Source organism: Scyliorhinus torazame, chromosome 1 (assembly GCF_047496885.1).
Source record: "Scyliorhinus torazame isolate Kashiwa2021f chromosome 1, sScyTor2.1, whole genome shotgun sequence".
NCBI classification, from domain to species: Eukaryota; Metazoa; Chordata; class Chondrichthyes; order Carcharhiniformes; family Scyliorhinidae; genus Scyliorhinus; species Scyliorhinus torazame.
In genome coordinates, this window is record NC_092707.1 from 134416796 (window position 1) to 134438897 (window position 22102).

At 49.5% G+C, this 22102-nt stretch overlaps 1 protein-coding gene across 1 annotated transcript in view; it reads left to right on the plus strand.

The window, feature by feature from the left end:
* The window catches only part of LOC140417302 (receptor-type tyrosine-protein phosphatase U-like), a 1277635-nt gene that overhangs the window by 554527 nt on the left and 701006 nt on the right, over positions 1–22102 (plus strand). Inside the window, exon 6 of the mRNA XM_072501194.1 lies at positions 14251–14366. Within this exon, the coding sequence (XP_072357295.1) occupies positions 14251–14366 (116 nt within the window). The remainder of the gene's footprint in view (positions 1–14250; positions 14367–22102) is intronic.

Consider the following 22102-nt stretch of genomic DNA (forward strand, 5'->3'; position numbering starts at 1 on the left):
CTCCAGATGCGGCCTCACCAACACCCTATACAATTGCAGCATAACCGCCCTAATCTTGAACTCCATCCCTCTAGCAATGGAAGACAAAACTCGATTAGCCTTCTTAATCACCTGTTGCACCTGCACACCAACTTTTTGCGACTCGTGCACCAGCACACCCAGGTCCCTCTGTACAGCAGCATGTTTAACATCTTACCGTTTAAATAATAATCTATTCTGCTGTTATTCCTCCCAAAATGGATAGCCTCACACTTGGCAACATTGAATTCCATCTGCCAGACACCTATCCAAATCCTTCTGCAGACTTCCGGTATCCTCTGCACTTTTTGCTTTACCACTCATCTTAGTGTCGTCTGCAAACTTTGACACATTGCACTTGGTCCCCAACTCTAAAGCATCTATGTAAATTGTGAACAACTGCGGGCCCAACACTGATCCTTGAGGGACCCCACTAGTTACAGGTTGCCAACCAGAGAAACACCCATTTATCCCCACTCTCTGCTTTCTGTTAGTTAACCAATCCTCTACCCATGCTACCACTTTACCCTCAATGCCATGCATCTTTAGTTTATGCAGCAACCTTTTGTGTGGCACCTTGTCAAAAGCTTTCTGGAAATCCAGATATACCACATCCATTGGCTCCCCGTTATCTACTGCACTGGATAACGTCCTCAAAAACTTCTACCAAATTAGTCAGACACGACCTACCCTTTGTGAACCCATGCTGCGTCTGCCCAATGGGACAATTTCCCTCCAGGTGCCCCGCTATTTCCTCCTTAATGATAGATTCCAGCATTTTCCCTACAACCGAAGTTAAGCTTACCGGCCTATAATTACCCGCTTTCTTCCGACCTCCTTTTTTAAACAGTGGTGTCACGTTTGCTACTTTCCAATCCTCTGGGACCACCCCAGAGTCTAGTGAATTTTGATAAATTATCACTAGTGCATTTACAATTTCCCTAGCCATCTCTTTTAACACTCTGGGATGCATCCCATCAGGGCCAGGAGACTTGTCTACCTTTAGCCCCATTAGCTTGCCCAATACTGCCTCCTTAGTGATTACAATCATCTCAAGGTCCTCACCTATCATATCCTTATTTCCATCAGTCACTGGCATGTTATTTGTGTCCTCCACTGTGAAGACTGACCCAAAAAACCTGTTCAGCTCCTCAGCCATTTCCCCGTCTCCTATTATTAAATCTCCCTTCTCATCTTCCAAAGGACCAATATTTACCTTAGCCACTTTTTTTTGTCTAATGTATTTGTAGAAGCTTTTACGATCTGCTTTTATGTTCTGAGCCAGTTTACTTTCATAGTCTACCTTACTCTTCTTTATGGCTTTTTTAGTAGCTTTCTGTTGTCCCCTAAAGACTTCCCAGTCCTCTAGTCTCCCACTAATTTTTGCCACTTTTTATGTTTTTTCCTTCAACTTTGATACTCTCCCTCACCTCCTTAGATATCCACGGTCGATTTTTCCCCTTTCTACCGTCTTTCTTTTTTGTCGGTATGAACCTTTTCTGAACACTGTGAAAGATCGCTTGGAAGGTTCTCCACTGTTCCTCAACTGCTTCACCATGAAGTCTTTGCTCCCAGTCTACCTTAGCTAGTTCTTCTCTCATCCCATTGTAATGTTTTTAAGCACAAAACACGAGTGTTTGATTTTACCTTGTCATCGTCCAACTGTATTTTAAATTCCACCATATTGTGGTCGCTCCTTCCAAGAGGATCCCGAACTATGAGATCATTAATCAATCCTGCCTCATTACACAGGACCAGATCTAGGACCGCTTGTTCCCTTGTAGGTTCCATTACATACTGTTCCAGGAAATTATCCCGGGCACATTCTATAAACTCCTCCTCAAGGCTGCCTTTACCAACCTGGTTAAACCAATCGATATGCAGATTAAAATCTCCCATGATAACCGCTGTACCATTTCTACATGCATCCATTATTTCTTTGCTTATTGCCTGCCCTACCATCCTGTTACTATTTGGTGGCCTATAGATTACTCCTATCAGTGACCTTTTCGCCTTACTATTCCTGATTTCCACCCAAATTGATTCAACCTTGACCTCCATAGCACCAATATCATCCCTTACTATTGCCCGGATGCCATCCTTAAACAACAAAGCTACACCACCGCCCTTACCGTCCATTCTATCCTTTCGTATAGTCTGATACCCTTGGATATTTAACTCCCAGTCGTGACCATCTTTTAACCATGTTTCAGTAATGGCCACTAAATCATAGTCATTCACGATGATTTGCGCCATCAACTCATTGACCTTATTTCGTATACTACGAGCATTCAGGTAAAGTACACTTATGCTGTTTTTGATGTCTTTGTTATGAATCCTAACACCTTGATCAGTAACTTTTCGCAAATTATTTTTCCTCTTACCCTTTCTCCTAATTTTCCTTGTCTTTGAACCCATGGGCGAAATTCTCCGGAAACGGCGCGATGACGGCGACTGGCGCCCAAAACGGTGCAAATCAGACGGGCATCGCGCCACCCCAAAGGTGCGGAATCCTCCGCATCTTTGCGGGCCCAGCCCCAAACTTGAGGGGCTAGGTCGGCGCTGGACGAATTTCCGCCCTGCCAGCTGGCGGAAAAGGCCTTTGGTGCCCCGCCAGCTGGCGCGGAAATGACATCTCTGGGCGGCGCATGCGCGGGAGCGTCAGCGGCCGCTGACGGCATTCCCGCGCATGCGCAGTGGAGGGAGTCTCTTCCGCCTCCGCCATGGTGGAGACCGTGGCGGAGGCGGAAGGGAAAGAGTGCCCCCACGGCACAGGCCCGCCCGCGGATCGGTGGGCCCCGATCGTGGGCCAGGCCACCGTGGGGGGCACCCCCCGGGGCCAGATCGCCTCGCGTCCCCCCCAGGACCCCGGAGCCCACCCGCGCCGCCGGTAAGGTAGGTGTTTAATTTACGCCGGCGGGACAGGCATTTTAGCGGCGGGACTTCGGCCCATCCGGGCCGGAGAATCGAGCGGGGGGGCCCGCCAACCGGCGCAACGTGATTCCCGCCCCTGCCGAATATCCGGTGCCGGAGACTTCGGCAACCGGCGGGGGCGGGATTCACGCCAGCCCCCGGCGATTCTCCGACCCGGCGGGGGGGGGGGGGGTCGGAGAATCTCACCCCATATCTCTACATAATAACCTGTCACGTAACCTGCTGCCTTGATCTCCATTAACCATTATACTGTCCATAGCTTTACACTTCCCTTCCCCCCAACTTGCTAGTTTAAAGTCCTTGTGACCAACCTATTTATCCTATTCGCTAGAACACTGGTCCCAGAATGGTTCAGGTGAAGACCGTCCCAACGGTACAGGTCCCTCCTGCCCCAGTACTGATGCCAATGCCCCATGAAATGGAATCCCTCTTTCCCGCACCACTCCTTTAGCCACGTGTTAACTTCTCTAATTTTCTCAACCCTATGCCAATTGGCACGTGGCTCGGGTAGTAATCCAGAGATTATAACCCTGGAGGACCTGCTCTTTAATTTAATTGTTAGTCCCAACGTGGACCACAACAACTGGATCCTCCCCCTCCCTCTCCAAAATCCTTTCATGCCGATCAGAGATGTCCCTCACCCTGACACGGGGCAGGCAACATACCATGCGGGACTCTCAATCTGTCTTACAAAGGATGCCATCAATCCCCCTAATTATAGAATCCCCTACAACTACCACTTGTCTTTTTGCTCCCCCCTCTTGAATGGCCTCCTGTACCACGGTGCAGTGGTCAGTCAACGCATCCTCCCTACAGCCCTCTTCCTCATCCACACAGGGAGCAAGTACCTCATACCTGTTGGACAAGGTCAAGGGCTGAGGCTCCTCAACTCCTAAACTCAGGATCCCCCTACCTGCCTCCCTTGCAGTCACACCACTCTGTCCCTGACCACTGTCCGAATTAACAGAACTTATTTTACCGGGTGTGACTGCCTCCTGAAACAAAGCGTCCAGATAATGTTCCCCCTCCCTGATGTGCCGCAGTGTGTGCAGCTCGGTCTCCAGCTCATCAATTCTGAGCCGAAGTTCCTCGAGCAGCCAACACTTGCTGCAGATGTGGTCACTGACGGTCTCAATGGGATCCACCATTTCCATCATCATACAGCAACAGCACATCACCTGTCCAGCCATATTCAACTAGTTCATTAATTTAAATATTTTAAAAAATTAATCTTATTGCTGAACATGTCGATCTGCATGTCAGTCTCATTTCCACACTACTACCAGTATCAGAGTATCAGATACAAAGCTATGTGAGATGCAAGAAGAGACCAGAAAGGATCAAACTCTTGTAGAGGTGATGAGGAACATCACACTGGCCCAAAGGTCAATGTATGGAGTTCTACAATATAATATCTGAACTCAGTATCATTAATGGAGTGGTACTTCGTTTGAACACTGTAGTTATACCTTAATCTCTTTGTCAGGATGTACTAAAAAGGACTCATGAAGGACCTCTCGGAATTGAGAAATGTAAACGGAGAGCTCATGACCCTGTTTACTGGCCGAGTATAAACCAGGATATTGACAGGATGGTCAGTTGCTGTGACACATGCCAGACGCATCGTTGCAAGCAAACAAGAGAATATATACAAATATCTGATTTACCTAAGGCATCATGGCAGAACGTTGCTGTGGATCTCTTTCACCTACGAGGGAAAGATTATTTAATGATCATAAGCTGTTTTTCAAACTATTCTGAAATGGCTCTACTGTCGAGCATAACGGCAAGCAGTGTAATATTGCATACCAAGCCAATTTTTGCTAGACATGGAATTCCTCAAGTAGTCGTTTTTGTAAGGGCCACGAAGAATCCAGCACGAGTTTTAAGGATACAAAGTAATAACATTTATTTACTATAACATATATACATAACAGTAGCAGTAACCTCCCTTGCTACATACTCCTTCCTCCTGGTTCCTGAACTGGCCAGCTTATTTATACTATGAGTTTCTCCGCCCCCCTCACTGGGGAAGCTCATACTCCCACAGGATTGTGGGATTGTCATTAGTCCCCAGCTAATGGTAAGTAGGCAGGTTATAACATCCCTCCCCCCCCAAAGTCCAAGGAATCCACCGAAGACCCTGGCGAAGGAAGGCGTCGGACTCGTTTGGCAGCAGGCCGGACGCCATTTGCACGCGGCGCTGGATCAGGCGGCGTATAACGAGACGGAGACCGGCGCTTCCGTGATGAACGGCGCGGTTGTACATCCACGGCCCGTGGACCCGAGGATTCCCCCTCTGATGCATCCTGTGTCTCCATCTCGGAGTCAGAGTCTGCTGCCTCCGTCATGTCAGCGTCTCTATCTCCATTCGGCCCCGTAACGACCTGCGCAGGCTTCGAGTGAGGCACCAGTGGAAGATTGTGAGGACTACCTTCCCTTGTCTCTGGTCTCTGCGGCTGTTGAAATGAGCTCCGGTGGCGGGGAATCTTTTGAGGGGATGATCTTCTGGACCGAACGTGGTCTACATGTTTTCGCTGGAGACGACCCTGGGCTTGCACTTGGTAAGAGATAGGGCCCGTTTGGCGAAAGATTACACCAGGAACCCACTGGGCACCACCAGCAAAATTCCGAACGAATACTGGGTCACCGGGCGCAAACTGCCGAATCGGATGATGCCGAGAAAATCCCTGTCCCTGCCGTTCTTGTGTGCGGCGTACTTTTGCGCCAATGTCCGGGAAAACCATACTAAGGCGGGTGCGAAGTCTCCGGCCCATTAGGAGTTCTGCGGGAGCTACCCCAGTCACTGCATGGGGGGTGGTCCTGTACGTAAACAAAAAGCGAGCTAGTCTCGTGTCCATTGATCCGGAAGACTGCTTCTTTAGGCCTCTTTTGAATGTCTGCACTGCGCGCTCTGCCAACCCATTTGAAGCCGGGTGGTAAGGGGCAGTGCGGATATGGCGGATGCCGTTCATCTTTGTGAACCTAGCAAACTCCTCACTCGTGAATGGAGTGCCATTATCCGTGACCAGCACCTCGGGGAGGCCATGCGTACTAAACGATAAATGCATCTTTTCAATTGTTGCGCAGGACGTTGTCCCCTGCATCTAATGCACCTCTAGCCATTTGGACTGGGCGTCAATTAGTAGAAGGAACATGGATCCTTGAAAAGGGCCTGCGAAATCTGCATGCAAGCGTGCCCAAGGCCGCCCTGGCCATTCCCAGTGATGTAGGGGCGCGGCCGGCGGAAGCTTCTGATGCTCCTGGCAAATGGAGCAGTTTTGGGCCACCTTCTCAATGTCGGTGTCGAGGCCTGGCCACCAGACATAACTCCGGGCCAACATTTTCATTTTGGTCACACCTGGATGCCCATTGTGCAAGTCTCTTAGTATCAGCTCCTGGCCTTTTTCCGGGACAATCACACGCGTCCCCCACAAGAGGATGCCGTCTTCCACGCTGAATTCTGACAGCTTGGAGGAAAATGCCCGCAACTCGCCTGGGAGCTGTCTATGCTGCCCACCATACAGGACTATGTGCCGAACCTTTGACAGGACTGGCTCCGTCTGGATCCACTCACGGATCTGTGATGCCGTGACAGGCAAGGTGTCCATAAAATTTAGGGTTGCAACCACCTCACCGGTCGTGGGGGTCGACATGGGGCCGGTCGATAAAGGCAATCGGCTCAGTGCGTCGGCATTTGCTATCTGCGTACCTGGTTTGTGCTCCAGAGAATACTCGTATGCAGCAAGCAACAAAGCCCAGCGCTGGATCCGTGCAGAAGCAATGGGCGGTATTGGTTTATCCTCTCTGAAAAGTCCCAGCAGGGGCTTATGATCAGTCACGATAGTGAAATGGCGGCCATACACGTACTGGTGGAAGCGTTTCACCGCAAAAACCACTGCCAGGCCCTCCTTCTCGATCTGCGCGTACTTTTTCTCCGCTGCAATCAATGTGCGGGAGGCGAAAGCTATCGGTCGCTCGGCCCCGTTCTCCATCTTGTGGGACAGGATGGCCCCAATACCATACGGGGATGCATCACATGTGACGAGCAAAGGCTTTCCAGGATCATAGTGGGTTAGTAACCCAGACTACGACAATTGTTGCTTTACCCGCCGGAAAGCGGTTTCTTGCGGCTGACCCCAAACCCAGGTGTGATTTTTCTTTAGCAGAAGGTGCAAAGGGGCCAGCGTAGTTGCCAGATTGGGGAGGAACTTCCCGTAATAGTTTACGAGACCGAGAAAAGAATGAAGATGCGAAGTGTCAGTCGGGGCGGGGGCATGTTGAATTGCACGCACCTTCTCTGCGACGGGGTGCAGACCTTCGCGGTCCATCCGATAACCTAGGTAGACTACTTCCTTTGCCTGAAATACGCACTTTGTGCGACGTAAACGGACTCCAGCCTCCGAAAGGCGTCTAAGGACAGCCTCCAGATTTTCCAAATGTTCTTGCTCCGACATCCCTGTAATCAAAACATCATCTAGGTAGACAGCCACACGTGGTAAACCTCTCAAAATGCCCTCCATAACACGTTGAAAAATTGCGCAGGCAGAGGATACTCCAAAGGGCAACCGTGTATATTCATACAGGCCCCGGTGTGTATTAATCGTTACATATGGTCGGGAGGCAGGGTCCAGCTCCAACTGCAGGTAGGCGTGACTCATATCTAATTTTGTGAACGAGAGTCCACCTGCAAGTTTCGCGTAGAGATCCTCTATGCGAGGCATTGGATATCGATCGAGTCGGGAAACTGTATTCACTGTAAGTTTATAGTCGCCACACAAGCGAACAGTGGCATCTGACTTCATTACAGGTACAATTGGTGCTGCCCAGTCAGCAAAACGGACGGGCCTGGTAATACCCAAACTCTCCAAACGAGTGAGCTCCCCTTCTACCTTCTCGAGCAAGGCGTAAGGCACTGGGCGCGCCCGGAAATAGCGCGGCGTGGCTCCTGGTTCAACTTGGATACGGGCTACGGCCCCTTTTATTTTCCCAAAACCAGGCTGGAATACATCTGGGTATCGTCCTAGCACCTCAGTCAACCCTTCAGAAACTGTTTGGAGGATGTGCTGCCATTGCAACTGCAAATGGTGCAACCAGTCCCGACCCAAAAGGCTGGGCTCATGGCCGCGCACCACGATAAGTGGGCAACGCCCCTCCTGGCGTCCATAGACAACAGGGGTCATTGTAGTTCCTGCAATGTCCAGTGGCTCCCCCGTGTAGGTGGCCAACCTGGCCTGTGAGTCGGTTAATGTAAGGGTCTGTGTTCCCTGCTTGATGCGGTTGAATGTCCTCTGGGCGATCACGGAGACCGCTGCGCCAGTATCCAACTCCATCTCAAGCGGGTGGCCATTGACCCGTACTGTCACCTTAATGGGGGCCACACGGGGAGCTGCCACACAATGCAGCTGCAGGCAGTCGTCCTCCGTCTCCACGTCCTCAGGAGTAGTCGCCGCAGGTTCATCCACATGGAAGGTACGGCCTCTGGGCTGGTCCCAGTTATGACCCCTGGGCTGGTCCCAGTTTTGGTCGGAACGACAGCGCCTCTGGCGTCCCCAGGACCGCCGTCCGCGACGGGGCCGGCGCCTACAAGTCTGACACGGACATGGCTCCTCATCCATTGGCTCTGGAGAAGGCTCTCTTCAGGGAGGAATATCCGATGGCCACTGGCGTCGGTCCGAACGTTGCCTCGCCCAAGGTACCGCAGGAGTGCGGGGGGACGTTTTCGGATGGAAGGGGTTGTGCCCCAAGGCATGCACTTCCATTCCCTGTAGCTCCTGTACTCCTCGCTCTGCGCTCTCTCGGGACAAGACTATTTGAATGGCCTGTTGAAAAGTCAATGTTGGCTCCGCTAACAACTTTCTCTGGGTGGCTGCATTGTTAATACCGCAAACCAAACGGTCGCGTAACATTTCTGACAAGATTCTCACCATAGTCACAGGACTCCGCAATCCTGCGTAGCCTGGATAGAAAATCGGCAAGGGATTCTCCAGGGGGCCTCTCAGCGGTATTAAACCGGTAACGCTGGACTATCGTGGACGGGGTTGGGTTGAAGTGTTGCCCCACTATATTCACAAGTTCATCAAACGTTTTGGTGTCCGGCGCAGCTGGGTACGTAAGGCTCCTAATCACCCCAAACGTATGCGGGCCGCAGGCGGTGAGCAATATGACCACCTGGCACTCATTTTCGGTGATATTGTTTGCCCGGAAATAGTAACGCATCCATTGTGTGTACTGGTTCCAGCTTTCCAGCGCAGCATCAAAAACATCCAAACGTCCGTACAGAGGCATGGTATAATAGAAAACAACTTCCAACCTGTATCCAACAAAAATCCAGGGAGGTGGCTTCAGCAGTGTAGACAGCTATTCACTTTTACCTTCATCGCCAGTTTTGTAAGGGCCACGAAGAATCCAGCACGAGTTTTAAGGATACAAAGTAATAACATTTATTTACTATAACATATATATATAACAGTAGCAGTAACTTCCCTTGCTACATACTCTTTCCTCCTGGTTCCTGAACTGGCCAGCTTATTTATACTAGGAGCTTCTCCGCCCCCTCATTGGGGAAGCTCATACTCCCACAGGATTGTGGGATTGTCATTAGTCCCCAGCCAATGGTAAGTAGACAGGTTATAACAGTCGTGAATAACAACCGTCCTTGTTTTAGTTGTAAAGAGTGTCAACACTTCGCAGTCACATATGATTTCAATCACATCAACGTCGAGTCTGTTGTACCCACAAGCCAATGGAAAAGCTGAAAAAGGTGTACATATTGTTAAGCAATTGTTGAAGAAATCAGTGGACATCCAATCTGATCCATCTCTCACACTATTGAGTTTCAGAGCATCAACATTGTCACATGGTAGATCGCCATTCGAGTTAATCATGAACAGAAGGTTGGGTACCACACTTCCATACTTGGAAAAGAGGAGAATGTAATGGTCCTTTAGGAAATGCAAAACATTAAAGCAAAACAAAAGCAGTTCTATGATAGAGTGTCTAAGACTTTACCACCTCTGAGTAGTGATTACATTGTGAGAGTAGAAGATTCAGGCAATTGGTTGAGAAAAGTAATTGTTCTTGAAGAAGTAGCATATCGTTCCTACAATGTACAGACAGAGGGAAGGTTGGTTTCAAAAAGAAATCGGCGCATTCTTGAAAACCAGAGAAGTCTTTCACAACAACGTGATGGATGACGAATCTACATCAGAATCAACGTCAGCTGCAGTGTTAGACAGTTCAGCAGTTCCTGAGCATGAGAATGTCATGGAGAACATTGAATCTACAGATTCGGTGCAGCAAGGTCAAACTTTGAGATCAACCAGAGTCAAAAGAAAACCTGATCGACTCGATTTGTAGAATTGGCCTATTTGTACATACTATGCTTGCTGTTCTTGTATATATGTAAATATATATATATATATTTGTTAAACCAGTTTAAAAATTTTAAAAACAAATTAATATTGTTAGAATCACAGGCTCATGATATCACATTTAAATGTACTGATGTTAATGTATTAATTTATTCCTTCAATGGAAAGCGGATGTAGTGATATCATGGTTATGTTGTAATTTACCGACTGACCATGGAGGAGTTTCACTAATATGTAAGTAAATATTAGAGTCAGGTGACGTCAGACGGACTGGAGAGCTGGAAGAGAGATTTTGCTTGTGTATGTTAATACTGTTATTATCTGTTGTTTTGTATATAGTGTACCTACAGTTAATGTTAATAAATTGCTTATAGCTTTAGCTACAGGTGCTCTTGTATTAAAAATCAGAGCTCCGACAAGAACATTGCACTCCCCATCTCCTTCATAAATCTCCACTCCCCACCCCCCTCCACCCCCCAAATGGGTCATTGAGCGGGGCTTAGACTGATTCAGCTCCGGATGCAGCATTGTATTTAAATCCCCACCCAAAATGAATTCATGTGTGTCCATAATTAGGATGGCAGCCAACCTCCTCTTCATAAACCCTACATAATCCCAATTCTGGGCATATATGCCACCCAACACCACCAATCTCCCCTCCAATGCCACTGTTACTACAACGTACTCGCACCCCTGATCCACCACCATCTTTTAACTCTCTTACCCAGTCCAACACCCTTACCTACCAGTACCGCTGCTGCCCAGGCCCTACTTTCAAAGCCCAAGTGGAACACCTGACTCATCCAACCCTTCCGAAACCTAACCCTGGTCCTTCACCCTCAATTGGGTCTCCTACAACAGCACTACATCAGCTCTCAAACCTTTGAAATGCGAGAAAACTCTCACCCGCTTCACCAATCCCCCAACCCCCACACGTTCCTATCAGTCAAGACCATGGCCTCTGGCCCTGCTCCACATTCCCTCTCATACCTAGTACAAAAATCGACAAAAAAACCCACACCCAGCCATTCTAAACAAGCAAACAAAAGTGGAAAACCCCCCAACACTTTACCCCCAACAGCCCCAAACCATCTGCTCCCACCACAACATACAAAAACAAAGTCCAAACTCAGTTCAGCCCCAATCCTTCGGCCCGCATGAACATCTCGCCTCTTTTGCCATCTCAAGCTAATAGTCCTTGGAGTTATGCGTAACTCTCAACTTCGTCGGGTAGACCACCTGAACCGCACATTACTCATCTAAAGCGCTGCCTTCACCCTGTTAAAGGCTGCCCATCGTCTTGCCAGCTCCACCATGACGTCCTGGTATATATGAATACCACTGCCTTCCCACCTCACCTCTCGATTCTGGCGCATCTCAGCACCTTCTCCTTCATCTGATAGCTGTGGAAACAGACTGTCACAGCGCTCGGGAGCTCATTTATCTTTGGCTTCGGATGGAGCAATCGATGAGCCCTATTAAGCTCAAAGAGGCTGTGTTCTCCTTCTCCTCCAACAACTTTCCATACATTTCCGAAAAGTACTCCATTGGCATCCAGCCCTCCAGTTTCTCAGGCAAACAAACAATCTGCAGATTCTGCCGCCGTGACCTATTCTCCAAGTCCTCCACTTTGGCCCTCAGCTCTTTATTACTCTCCTCTACCTTCTGTATCTCCTCTCCTATTGAGGCGAACTGCTCACTGTGCCGCAACAATGCATCCTCCACCCCCTTCAACACCTCCTTGCTCACGCAATGACATTGTGTCTTTCCAAGAACCTCTTTTATTGGGTCAAAAGTATCGTCCATCAACTGTTTAAGCATTACTATCATCTCCTTTCCATGTCACTTAAAATGCTTGGCAAATTGCGCTCAAACTTCACCTCCATCACCTCGGCCAATGTGTCCACTGTAATGGGTGCAGCCCTATCTGGTGAACTTGCTCCTGCTAACTTTCCTCCCACAGAACTCCATCCCGAACCCGAGATCTCAGGCGGACTTGCGCTCGTTCCTTTTCATCCTGTATTCTTCTGTTGGGTTTTCGATATCCTCTAATTACCACCACTCTTCTGAAGACCAATCGTATAAAATTTCCCCCCAAATCTGGGTGAAAAGGGCCAAAAAGCAAAAGCTCTAGCAGGAATCACCCAACGTGCGACATTGCCTTTATGTCACCACTGGAAGTCCTCAGGTGTTAGGCTTCCTGCACCGAATAATTAGAAGGACCTCCAGAGTGGCCCAGGGTGAACCTGTTTTATTTTTCGCATACCTCCTCACTGGTAAAGTCTCTGGCAATACCTGTATTCTGAAACAGCTAAGATATCAGGAACTTGTCTTCTGGAGAAGTGATGAGCATGGGCATAAACTAATGTTGCAAAGGATTCATGACAGCAAGTTCAAGAATGAACTGGAGAGATACAGGCAAATAAAAACTACTGAAGGACGTGGGTTATTATTCAGGGAATGGGTTTTGGAGGATGGATATTTTTTTGAGAGCCCAATTACCTACCAATTAGTTGAGTTAAATATCGTCCTCCTGTGCTGTAAAATTATGAGAGGAACAGAATAATCCATTGTATTTTTCAAGCTTTGAGACCATTCTGGTACCCTTCTCCAGGTTTGCGTATTCCACTGGAACCCATAATCTCCTGTCCCTGTCTTAGGCATGTTATGTGTCAGGGTGCCCAAAGTGTATCATGGAGTTCACCTTACCCACAACCTTTAATAGATTGTGGTATGGGGAGCACACGGCCTACTCTACAGGTGTGGTACAGCAGAAATGGAAAAGTATTTTTTAAAGCAAAACAATGTTTATTATATGAACTCAAGTTAACCCTTTTACAACATACAGTGAACATCTTAGCAATCATCAATTCATATACAACCCCCAAAGAATACAACACTATGTAATTCTTACTTTCCTTTTAACATCCATAAGACTTAAAAACACCTTTTAACAGAAAGACATCAGGCTTAATGTCACTACTGAGAACAGTTACCACATTGAAATCAGCAATTGGACACTCATATGCTTGCAGACATTCACACACATCCTGCTGTGATTGCAGCTTCTCCAACACTACCAAACCTACCCTGCAGCAAAAAGCCTAAAGCGAAAGTAAAAAGCTGACAGACAGCCCAGCTCCACCCACTCTCTGACATCACTGCAGTAATAAACACCCATTTCTTCAAGGTACTCTCAAATGACAGGCACTAATCCAATCTGCCATCAGCTCATCCTCATTTCTAACTGTTTCAACTGCTTCAAACATTGTTAATCTTTTAAAATTTTTTTTAGTTCAGCTGGTGCCTTGTTTTCAATTTTAATTTAGCAAACATATAGAAAAGAGGAGATAGGGTGTGACCTCCAAGGATGGCCTTACAGTGTGTCATGGTTCGACCACTGTTTCATAGGATATGGTTATGATTTCCAAATGTTCTCTTAGTCACAAGAGAAATGCTAAGCAAAGCCAAGATTTCTTTCCCAAAATAAGGTAAACTAAAGACTGAATTGACCAAGCCTTTTTCTATCAACGTCTTGGGGACTTTTGTTCACACTGCATCTATAAAGGTTTCGCCAACAACTATGGGTTGGCTCATAGCATTGGGATAGGCTCACTGCATTTACCAACTCTAAAACCAAACGCGAGAGAGGGATTATTGCTTGAGTTTTAATATTTGCTTTGCTTTTCATTTGAATTTATTTGAAAACCTTCACAGCCTTTCTAATGAACCATTACATCAAAATGTACTGAAGAAAGAATGAAAAGCCGCATTCTGTCATCTCCTTTACATTTACCAAATTTCTGAGCATCTCAGTTCAGAAGTGGCTTATCCAATTATAATCTGGAATGTCTTTTAATCACTGTCCTAATTGCAAGTGTTTTCAATTAATGCATGAACATCCAGTCTCTGTTTATGTTTTCAGATAAAATTCCACACTTTCGGAAGCTTGAAGAGGTGGAGTCAAATTCTGGGCAGAATGCAATATTCAATTGCATGTCAGTTGGGCAAATAGCCGAGGAGCAAAGATTTTTGTTGCAGGTAAATCAGTACATTTTTATGGTCCTCAAATCTTTCACAAACAAATATAAAATATAGGTTTTGCATTGGCCTAAGCATCCCTTCAATCTCCCCATGTTTTGTGGATTCCAGAAAAACGACAAACTATCAAATATGTGTCAAAGAGACATCAAGTTAACACTTCCAATGGTTAACTACACTTACTGTAAATTTCTGCTTTGCTAATCTTTAGTCACTGTGAAATGATAAAGATATTTCATTACCTGTTAATGTTGTGGGAAGCAAGAATGTGGGGTGGGATTCTCCGTTGACCGATGCCAGAATCGGAAAATGCGAAGGGCGGAGAATGGGGTCCGATGTCGAAATTGTGGCGGGCACTGGTTTCACGCCAAATCCCAATTCTCCATCACCTCAACAGTGCGTCAATGCGTTCCGGAACATACGTACAGTAAACACTCTTGGCATATCATTAGTGGGCCCAATCTGGTATTCTCCGGGGCCGCCGCGATTCACTGCGTCCAATGGGCCGAATTTCCAACGGAAAGGTTCGCTTCGGCTTTTAAAAATCGTGAAACTGGCATTGAGGCTCATGAGGGAGCGAGAGGAGGTAGGACACTGAGAGGCACAATCGTGGCCTGCCGGGTCAGATATTGGCTGGGGTGGGTTGGCTCTGCCAGGGGCCAGGGAATGGGCCATATGGCCGGGGTGACCCCCATGCGACTGGCGCAGTGTCCAGGCACGGACTGCCACTGCCTCAGCATGCCAGGCAGCCACCTTGCTATGCACCGTACTGAGCACCTTAGTTGGCCTTGGTTCTGCAGAGTGACACCGACCGTATGGGTGCCCACCACCCACCCTCCACCATATCCCCCCAAACCGTGCGCCACCTGCCGTCGGGCATCAGGCGGTCCACCCAAGGACAACGGCCACTGTAGCCCCTACGGGGGCCCTGGACAGGTGCCGTGGAGCATTCCGCTGGCATGGGCCGTGCCAGCCGACAGTACCCCTGACAGCAGAGATGGACGCCAAGGCCAGAGGCCTCCACGGTGCCGGACACTGATGGAGCCCGGGGTATTAGAGGAGGGGGGGGGACAGGGACATATGTGGGCAGAGTCTGCAGTGCCAACCGGGGACACCATGTAGCAAGTTGGACCTGGTTGGGCCCAGGGTACGCACCATGTTAACATGTCGGCCTTTCACCCCCTGCAGCCAATAGAAATTGGAATACAACCAACAATGGTGGCCTTCCAACTAGCTGCCATTGTCCTGGGGGTGGCCTTCGGCTGTTTGTCCTGGAGCTGCTCAAGGAGGAGGAAACTGCAGCAGCGGAACAGGGGGCAGCTGGTGAGGATGGAGAGCCAGCCACTCAACAAGCCAAGGAGGAGGAGGTGCGAAGGATGCACCACATGAAGCCTTGTGTGTACTGGCAGGTCCTGTAATTCGAGGACCTGCCAGACTGTCGAAGACTCTGGCTGAGCAGGGAGACAGTGCAACATATCTTCCAGATTACGGCACACCTGGCACCGCAGGGGAATGAGGGAGGACACCCCACCCCAGTGGCCATCAAGGTGACGGTCGCCCTGAACCGCTACACCATGGGCTCCTTCCAGGCGCCTGTCTGGGATCTCACAGAGCTCAGTGCACAGGTGCATCCACGCCATCATGGAGTCCGCGGGGGCAGCACGGTGGCACAGTGGGTTAGCACTGCGGCCTCACGGCGCCTGTCCCAGTTTCAATCCCAGCTCTGGGTCACTGCCCGTGTGGAGTTTGCACATTCTCCCTGTGTTTGCGTGGGTTTCGCCCCCGCAACCCAAAAGATTCAAGCTAGGTGGATTGGCCACGCTAGATTGCCCCTTAATTGGAAAAAAATGAACTGACCGCATATGCCCGGTCGGCAAAATACATCCATTTCATTGTGGACCAAGCCCACCAGGATGCCAGGACAGTGCGATTGCTGCCATCGGCGACATGCCCTGAGTCCAGGGGCAGATCGATGGGATGCATGTCACCGTACGAGCACCTGCAGATGACGGGCCGTTCTACACAAACTCGATGGTTTGGTCTATGGCAGCACAGTGGCACAGTGGTTAGCACTGGAACTGCAGCGCTGAGGACCCAGCTTCGAATCCCGGCCCTGGTTCACTGTCCGTGTGGAGTTTTCACATTATCCCCGTGTCTGCGTGGGTTTGACCCCCACCGCCCAAAGTTGTGCAGGTTAGGTGGATTGGCCACACTAAATCGGCCCTTAATTGGAAATAAAATAATAATTGGGTACTCTAAATTTATGATAAAAAGGTTTGGTCTCACCGCATGACTTGTGGGTGGAGCTGGGCTGTGGCTGTCAGGTGAGAGCGGCTTAGGTTTTTGGGTTTCAGTTTTGGTTTGTTACTTCGGACTGCAGAAGAGAAGCACTGTTTCCCTGTTTTAATTTTAAAAAGCTGTTCCAGGGAACTGAAAGCACATGGGGTGTGACAACTGCCTTGGTAACTTTAAAGATCGAGTTGCTTTCCGGAAGGAGTTTTGAATCTGCTGGTTGGAACTGGATCAGAATCTCAGGGAAAGGACCAGTCCCATTCAAGTGAGATTACAGTGTGCTGGGCCACATCCTTGAAAGGGGTTTTGGTTTATTGGATTTTATATTGAATTGGAACAGCTACGAAGGGGGATTCATTAAGAGTTATATACATAGATTACTGCAGCTGTTGGTGTGTTTTTTCATGTTTGTAATTGATACCAAATTCTTACTTTATAAATGTTAACTACATTCTTATAATAAACTTTGTTTTGCTAAAAGGGCCAAGGAAGTCTGATGAATCACACCGGAAGTGAAGGCTCTTGTACTCATCCTAGCCAAATTCAACATAAAAGTTCTAGGTCAGATGAGCTTCATAATATACTTTGTAGTTTCTAAGCCCTGGCTCATAACAATATGACCATCAGCTGCATATAATGCTCGTCTGCGCTAGATACCGGGCAACGTGAACGTCGCCTTCATCCTGGCACACTCGATGATTCATGGCCTCTTCGAGGCACGCCCTCTGCTGGGGTATTGCCTCCTGGGTGACAGGGGTTATCCACTGTGGTCGTGGTTGATGATGCCTATCCGAAGACCACAGGCCGACGAGGAGCCCTGCCACAACGACACCCATGCAGCGACCAGCGGAGTGATCAATCGGTGCTTCAGCATCCTGAAGTTGCCCGCATCGTGGCGACCTGCTGGGTCCTCCACAACATCACGCAGCAGCGTGGCAAGATGCTGGAAGAGGAGGATGAATGGCAGGCCTCGTCTGATGAGGAGGATGCGGGGGAGGGGGAGGATGGACAGGACAATGGGACTAGGCAGGCATGGGAGGCTGCACAACGTATGCGCCAGGGCCAATGCGCAGTGGATGCTCTGATCACCTCCAGGTTCACCGTCTGGAGGGACGGGACTGGCCAGGGGCACGGACGCCCCTCCCCCCCCCCTCCCCGGCCCTCCGGTCATGGCACCAAGTATGGGTGCTGGGTGAGGGTTTGGCCTCCCTCTTGTTCGGGAGGTGGGGGGTGGTCACGGGTGTGTGGGATGGGGGTTGGTGCCAGGGGCACAGTGTTACCTACTCACCCTGTCGGCCCTGAGGAGGTTGTGTAGGATGGTCCGCATGGTGTTACTAGTGGTGCTGACCGCCTTGGTCACCTGCGCCCATGCATGGTGAATGGCAGCGGCTGGCAGCCTCCTTCCCAGGACCGGCATATAGGGTTGCCCACCTCTCCTCCATGGCTTCTAGGAGGATCTCCAGCTCGGCATCTGTGAAACTTGGTGCTGCTCTCCCCGCATGTCATCTTGTTGGCTGGGATGGTGTGTGTGGGGAGTGAAGTGTGTATATGCGACTGCAGCTTGTCAGCCTCTTGAGTGTCAATCGCGAATATGGCACCATTTCTCAGTGAAATCGATTGTGTTCCATGTGGCGCTGGTGCTGCCCTTTTACAGTTGCTGAATCAGTCCGGTGCGGCGCCAGTTTTGCTGTCGTCGAAGTCCCTGAATCCCGCTCCGGTGTCAACATTTAGTCTCAGGATCGGAGAATCCAGCCAGGATATATTCCCTTGCAAGTGTACCAGTCAGGGTTTTGACATTAAAGGATTCACTATTAAAGAAACAGCCATTGCAAACTATTCTAAAATGGGAGTAGAAACTACAGCATTTTCTCCATTCATTAATCCCTGTGAAAGACTTTGGCTGGAATTTTCCAATTGTTTTTTCAAAATGTTGTCGCGGGAGGGAAAAGTGGAGGGCAGCCTTACCAACTCTTGTAGAAGGAGATGAACAGCCTCCACTTTGAGTAGCGCCACTCCTCCGAACCCCAAATGGCAAATGTTATCTTCTCCAAATGTAAAAATTCTGGCAGGTCACCCACCCCACTCTATTGCCCTTGGCAGCTCTGGAGCCTGCCACCTAACAAAATCCTCCTCTGGGCTAACAGGGAGGCAAAGGCCAGCACATCAGCCTCTCTCCCCTCCTGCATTCCAGGATCTTCCAATACCCCATATAGCGCCACCCATGCCTCGGAACCATGTTTGTCCCTAAAATCTCTGACATTGTTCCCGAAAAGGACTCCCAGTATTTTGCCAATTGTGGACAGGTCTAGAACATGTGTGTGTGGTTTATCGGTCCCTTAAACATCACTCGCATCTTTCCTCCACCTCCGGAAAGAACCCATTCATGCGCATCTTTGTCATATGTGCAGTGTGCACCACGTTAAATTGAATTAAGTTCAATCTCGCACATGAGCTCAAGTTTATCTGACGTAAGGCCTCACTCCACACAGCCCCCCCCTCAAATACCAGTTCCTCCCCCCACTTCCTCCTTATCTCCTCCAGTGAGTTTCTCTCCCTCTCCATTAACTGCCTATATATATCGGAGATCTTACCCTCTCCAATCTCATCCTCAGACACTGGCCGGGATTCTCCCCGACCCGGCGGGGTGGGGTGTCCCGGCGTGATGGAGTGGCGGGAACCACTCCGGCGTCGGGCCGCCCCAAAGGTGCGGATTTCTCTGCATCTTTAGGGGCCAAGCCCTCACCTTGAGGGGCTAGGCCCGCGCCGGAGTGGTTGGCGCGCCGCCGGCCGGCGGGAAAGGTCTTTGGTGCCACGCCAGCTGGGGCCGAAGGGACTGTGCCGGCCAGCGGAAGTCCGCGCATGCACGGGAGCATCAGCGGCAGCTGACGTCATCCCCGCGCATGCGCAGTGTTTTTTTTGCTTCCGCATCGCCCATCGCGGAGGCTATGGCCGAGCCGGAAGGAAAAGAGTGCCACCACGGCACAGGCCTGCCCGCGGATCGGTGGGCCCTGATTGCGGGCCAGGCCACGGTGGGGGCACCCCCCGGGGCCAGATCGCCCCGCGCCCCCCCCAGGACCCTGGAGCCCGTCCGCGCCACCAATCCTGCCGGTAAGGTAGGTGGTTTGAGTCACACCGGTGGGACTGGCATGACAGCAGCGGGCCGGAGAATCGCCCGGGGGGGGGGGGGCCTTCCGACGCAGCGTTATTCGCGCCCCAGACAAATTTTCGGTGCCGGAGAATTCGGCGGCCGGCCGGGGCGGGATTCACGCCGCCCCCCCGGCGATTCTCCGACCCGGTGTGAGGTCGGAGAATCCCGCCCACTATCTTTTCCAGCAACGAACGGGTCCGTAACCATGGAACGTGGCCAGCTCCTTCCTCACATAAGTCCTAACCTGCAAGTACCGGAATCCATTCCACCTCGGAAGCTGAAACATTTCTATCAGTTCCATGTGATTTCCAACTGTGCAAATCTACCCTCCACAATCAAGTCCCTGAATCTCTCTATCCCCTCACGTTCCCAAACCCTGTATGTCGAATCCAATCCCGCTGTTACAAATCTATTATTTCCACTAATTGGTGTCCACAACGACATTCCCTGCAGCTTAAAATGTTGCCTAAACTGATTCCAAATTCTTAACTAGGCAACCCCACCAGACTCGTACAGTATTGGACAGTGAGAACGGAAGTGGAGCCATCACCAGTGCCCTCAGACTCGGCGTTATACACAAAGCTTCCTCCATCCACCCCCAAACTAACCCTCCCTCAACAATTGCCGCCTAATTATAGCTCATCAAATTTAGCAGCGCCAACCCCACAACCCCGCCGACCACCTGTTCCGCTGCAAAATGGCTCCGAGGCACCTTACCTGCCCATACAAAGGCTAAAATTATCCTATTTACCCTCCCAAAAAACATTTAGGCAGAAGATTCAGGAAAATAAATTAACATTTCAGAAGGATCGTCATTTTCACATTTTAAACCCGCTCTGTCAGTGTTTTTTTTTTTTAATTTAGAGTGCCCAATTATTTTTATTCCAATTAAGGAGCAATTACGCATGCCCAATCCACCTACCCTGCACATCTTTGGGGTGTGGGCTGAGACCCGCACAGACACGGGGAGAATGTGCAAACTCCACATGGACAGTGACCCGGGGCCGGAATCGAACAGGGTCCTCGGTGCCGTGAGGCAGCCGTGCCAACCACTGCGCCACCGTGCTGCCCCCTGGCAGCGTTAATGGGAATACATCCCATTTTTAAAAATCCTTCTTCACCCCCTCGACCAAGTTTGCCATATTCAACTGGTGTTTACAGAGCCCAGCTAAGTGCCACCCGAATTCCCAGATACCGAAAACTCGACCTGACCAATGGAAACAGCAACTTCTCCAGTCCCCAACCTTGTTCCTGGCAACTCACTGGAAACACCTCACTCTTTCCCATGTTTCATGTGAACCCTGAAAAAGAGCCAAATTTACTCAGCATCTCCATAATCCTATCATACTGGTGATCGGGTTCATCACATATAACAGGTTGTCCGCATATAGGGCACTCTCTATTCTCCACCACTCCGTCGATGCCCTAAGTGCAATCGCCAATGCAAAAAACAGGAAGAGTGGGCACACCTGCCTTGAACTCCTGTGCAAATTATAGAATCGCTATAGTGCAGAAGGAGGCCATTCAGCCCATTGAGTCTGCACCGATCCAGTCCGCCTATACCTGTAACCCCGTAACCTAACTTGCACATCACTGGGCACTAACGAGCAATTTATCATGGCCAATCCACCTAACCTGCACATCTTTGGACTGTGGGAGGAAACTGGAGTAAACCTACGCAGCCACGAAGAGAACGTACACAGACAGTCACCCAAGGCCAGAATTGAACCTGGGTCCCTAGCTCTGCAAGACAGCAGTGCTAACGACTGTGCCATTTTGCCACTGGTGAAAATGAAAATACCCCAAACTTCTTGTGTTAGCGCGAACACTAGCCATGGGGGCCCTGTACATCCGCCTAATCCAGGCAATGAACCCAGGTCCAAACCAAAAACGTCCCACTCGAAACGTTGAAAAGATACTCCCACTCAATCCGGTTGAACGCCGTCCCCATGTCCATGGAATTTATTACCTCTGTTTCCTGAACAGTCGAGGGCGTCATCACCATATTCAATAACTTCTTTATATTGCTTGACAATTGTCGCCCCTTCACAAACCCCACCTGGTCATTAGCTGTCACCACGTGCAGACAATCGTCCAAGCATGTTGCAAGCAGCACCTTAGCCAGTAACTTTGCATATGCATTCAGTAACGATATAGGCCGATTAGACCCAAACTCCTCTTGATCTTTATTGAATATTCCCAATAGATGATGCCCCAGCTCCATTACAAACTTTAAAAAAAATTCCACTGAGAACCCACCTCAGTCCAGAGCACATTGAATTAATGCACTTCATAC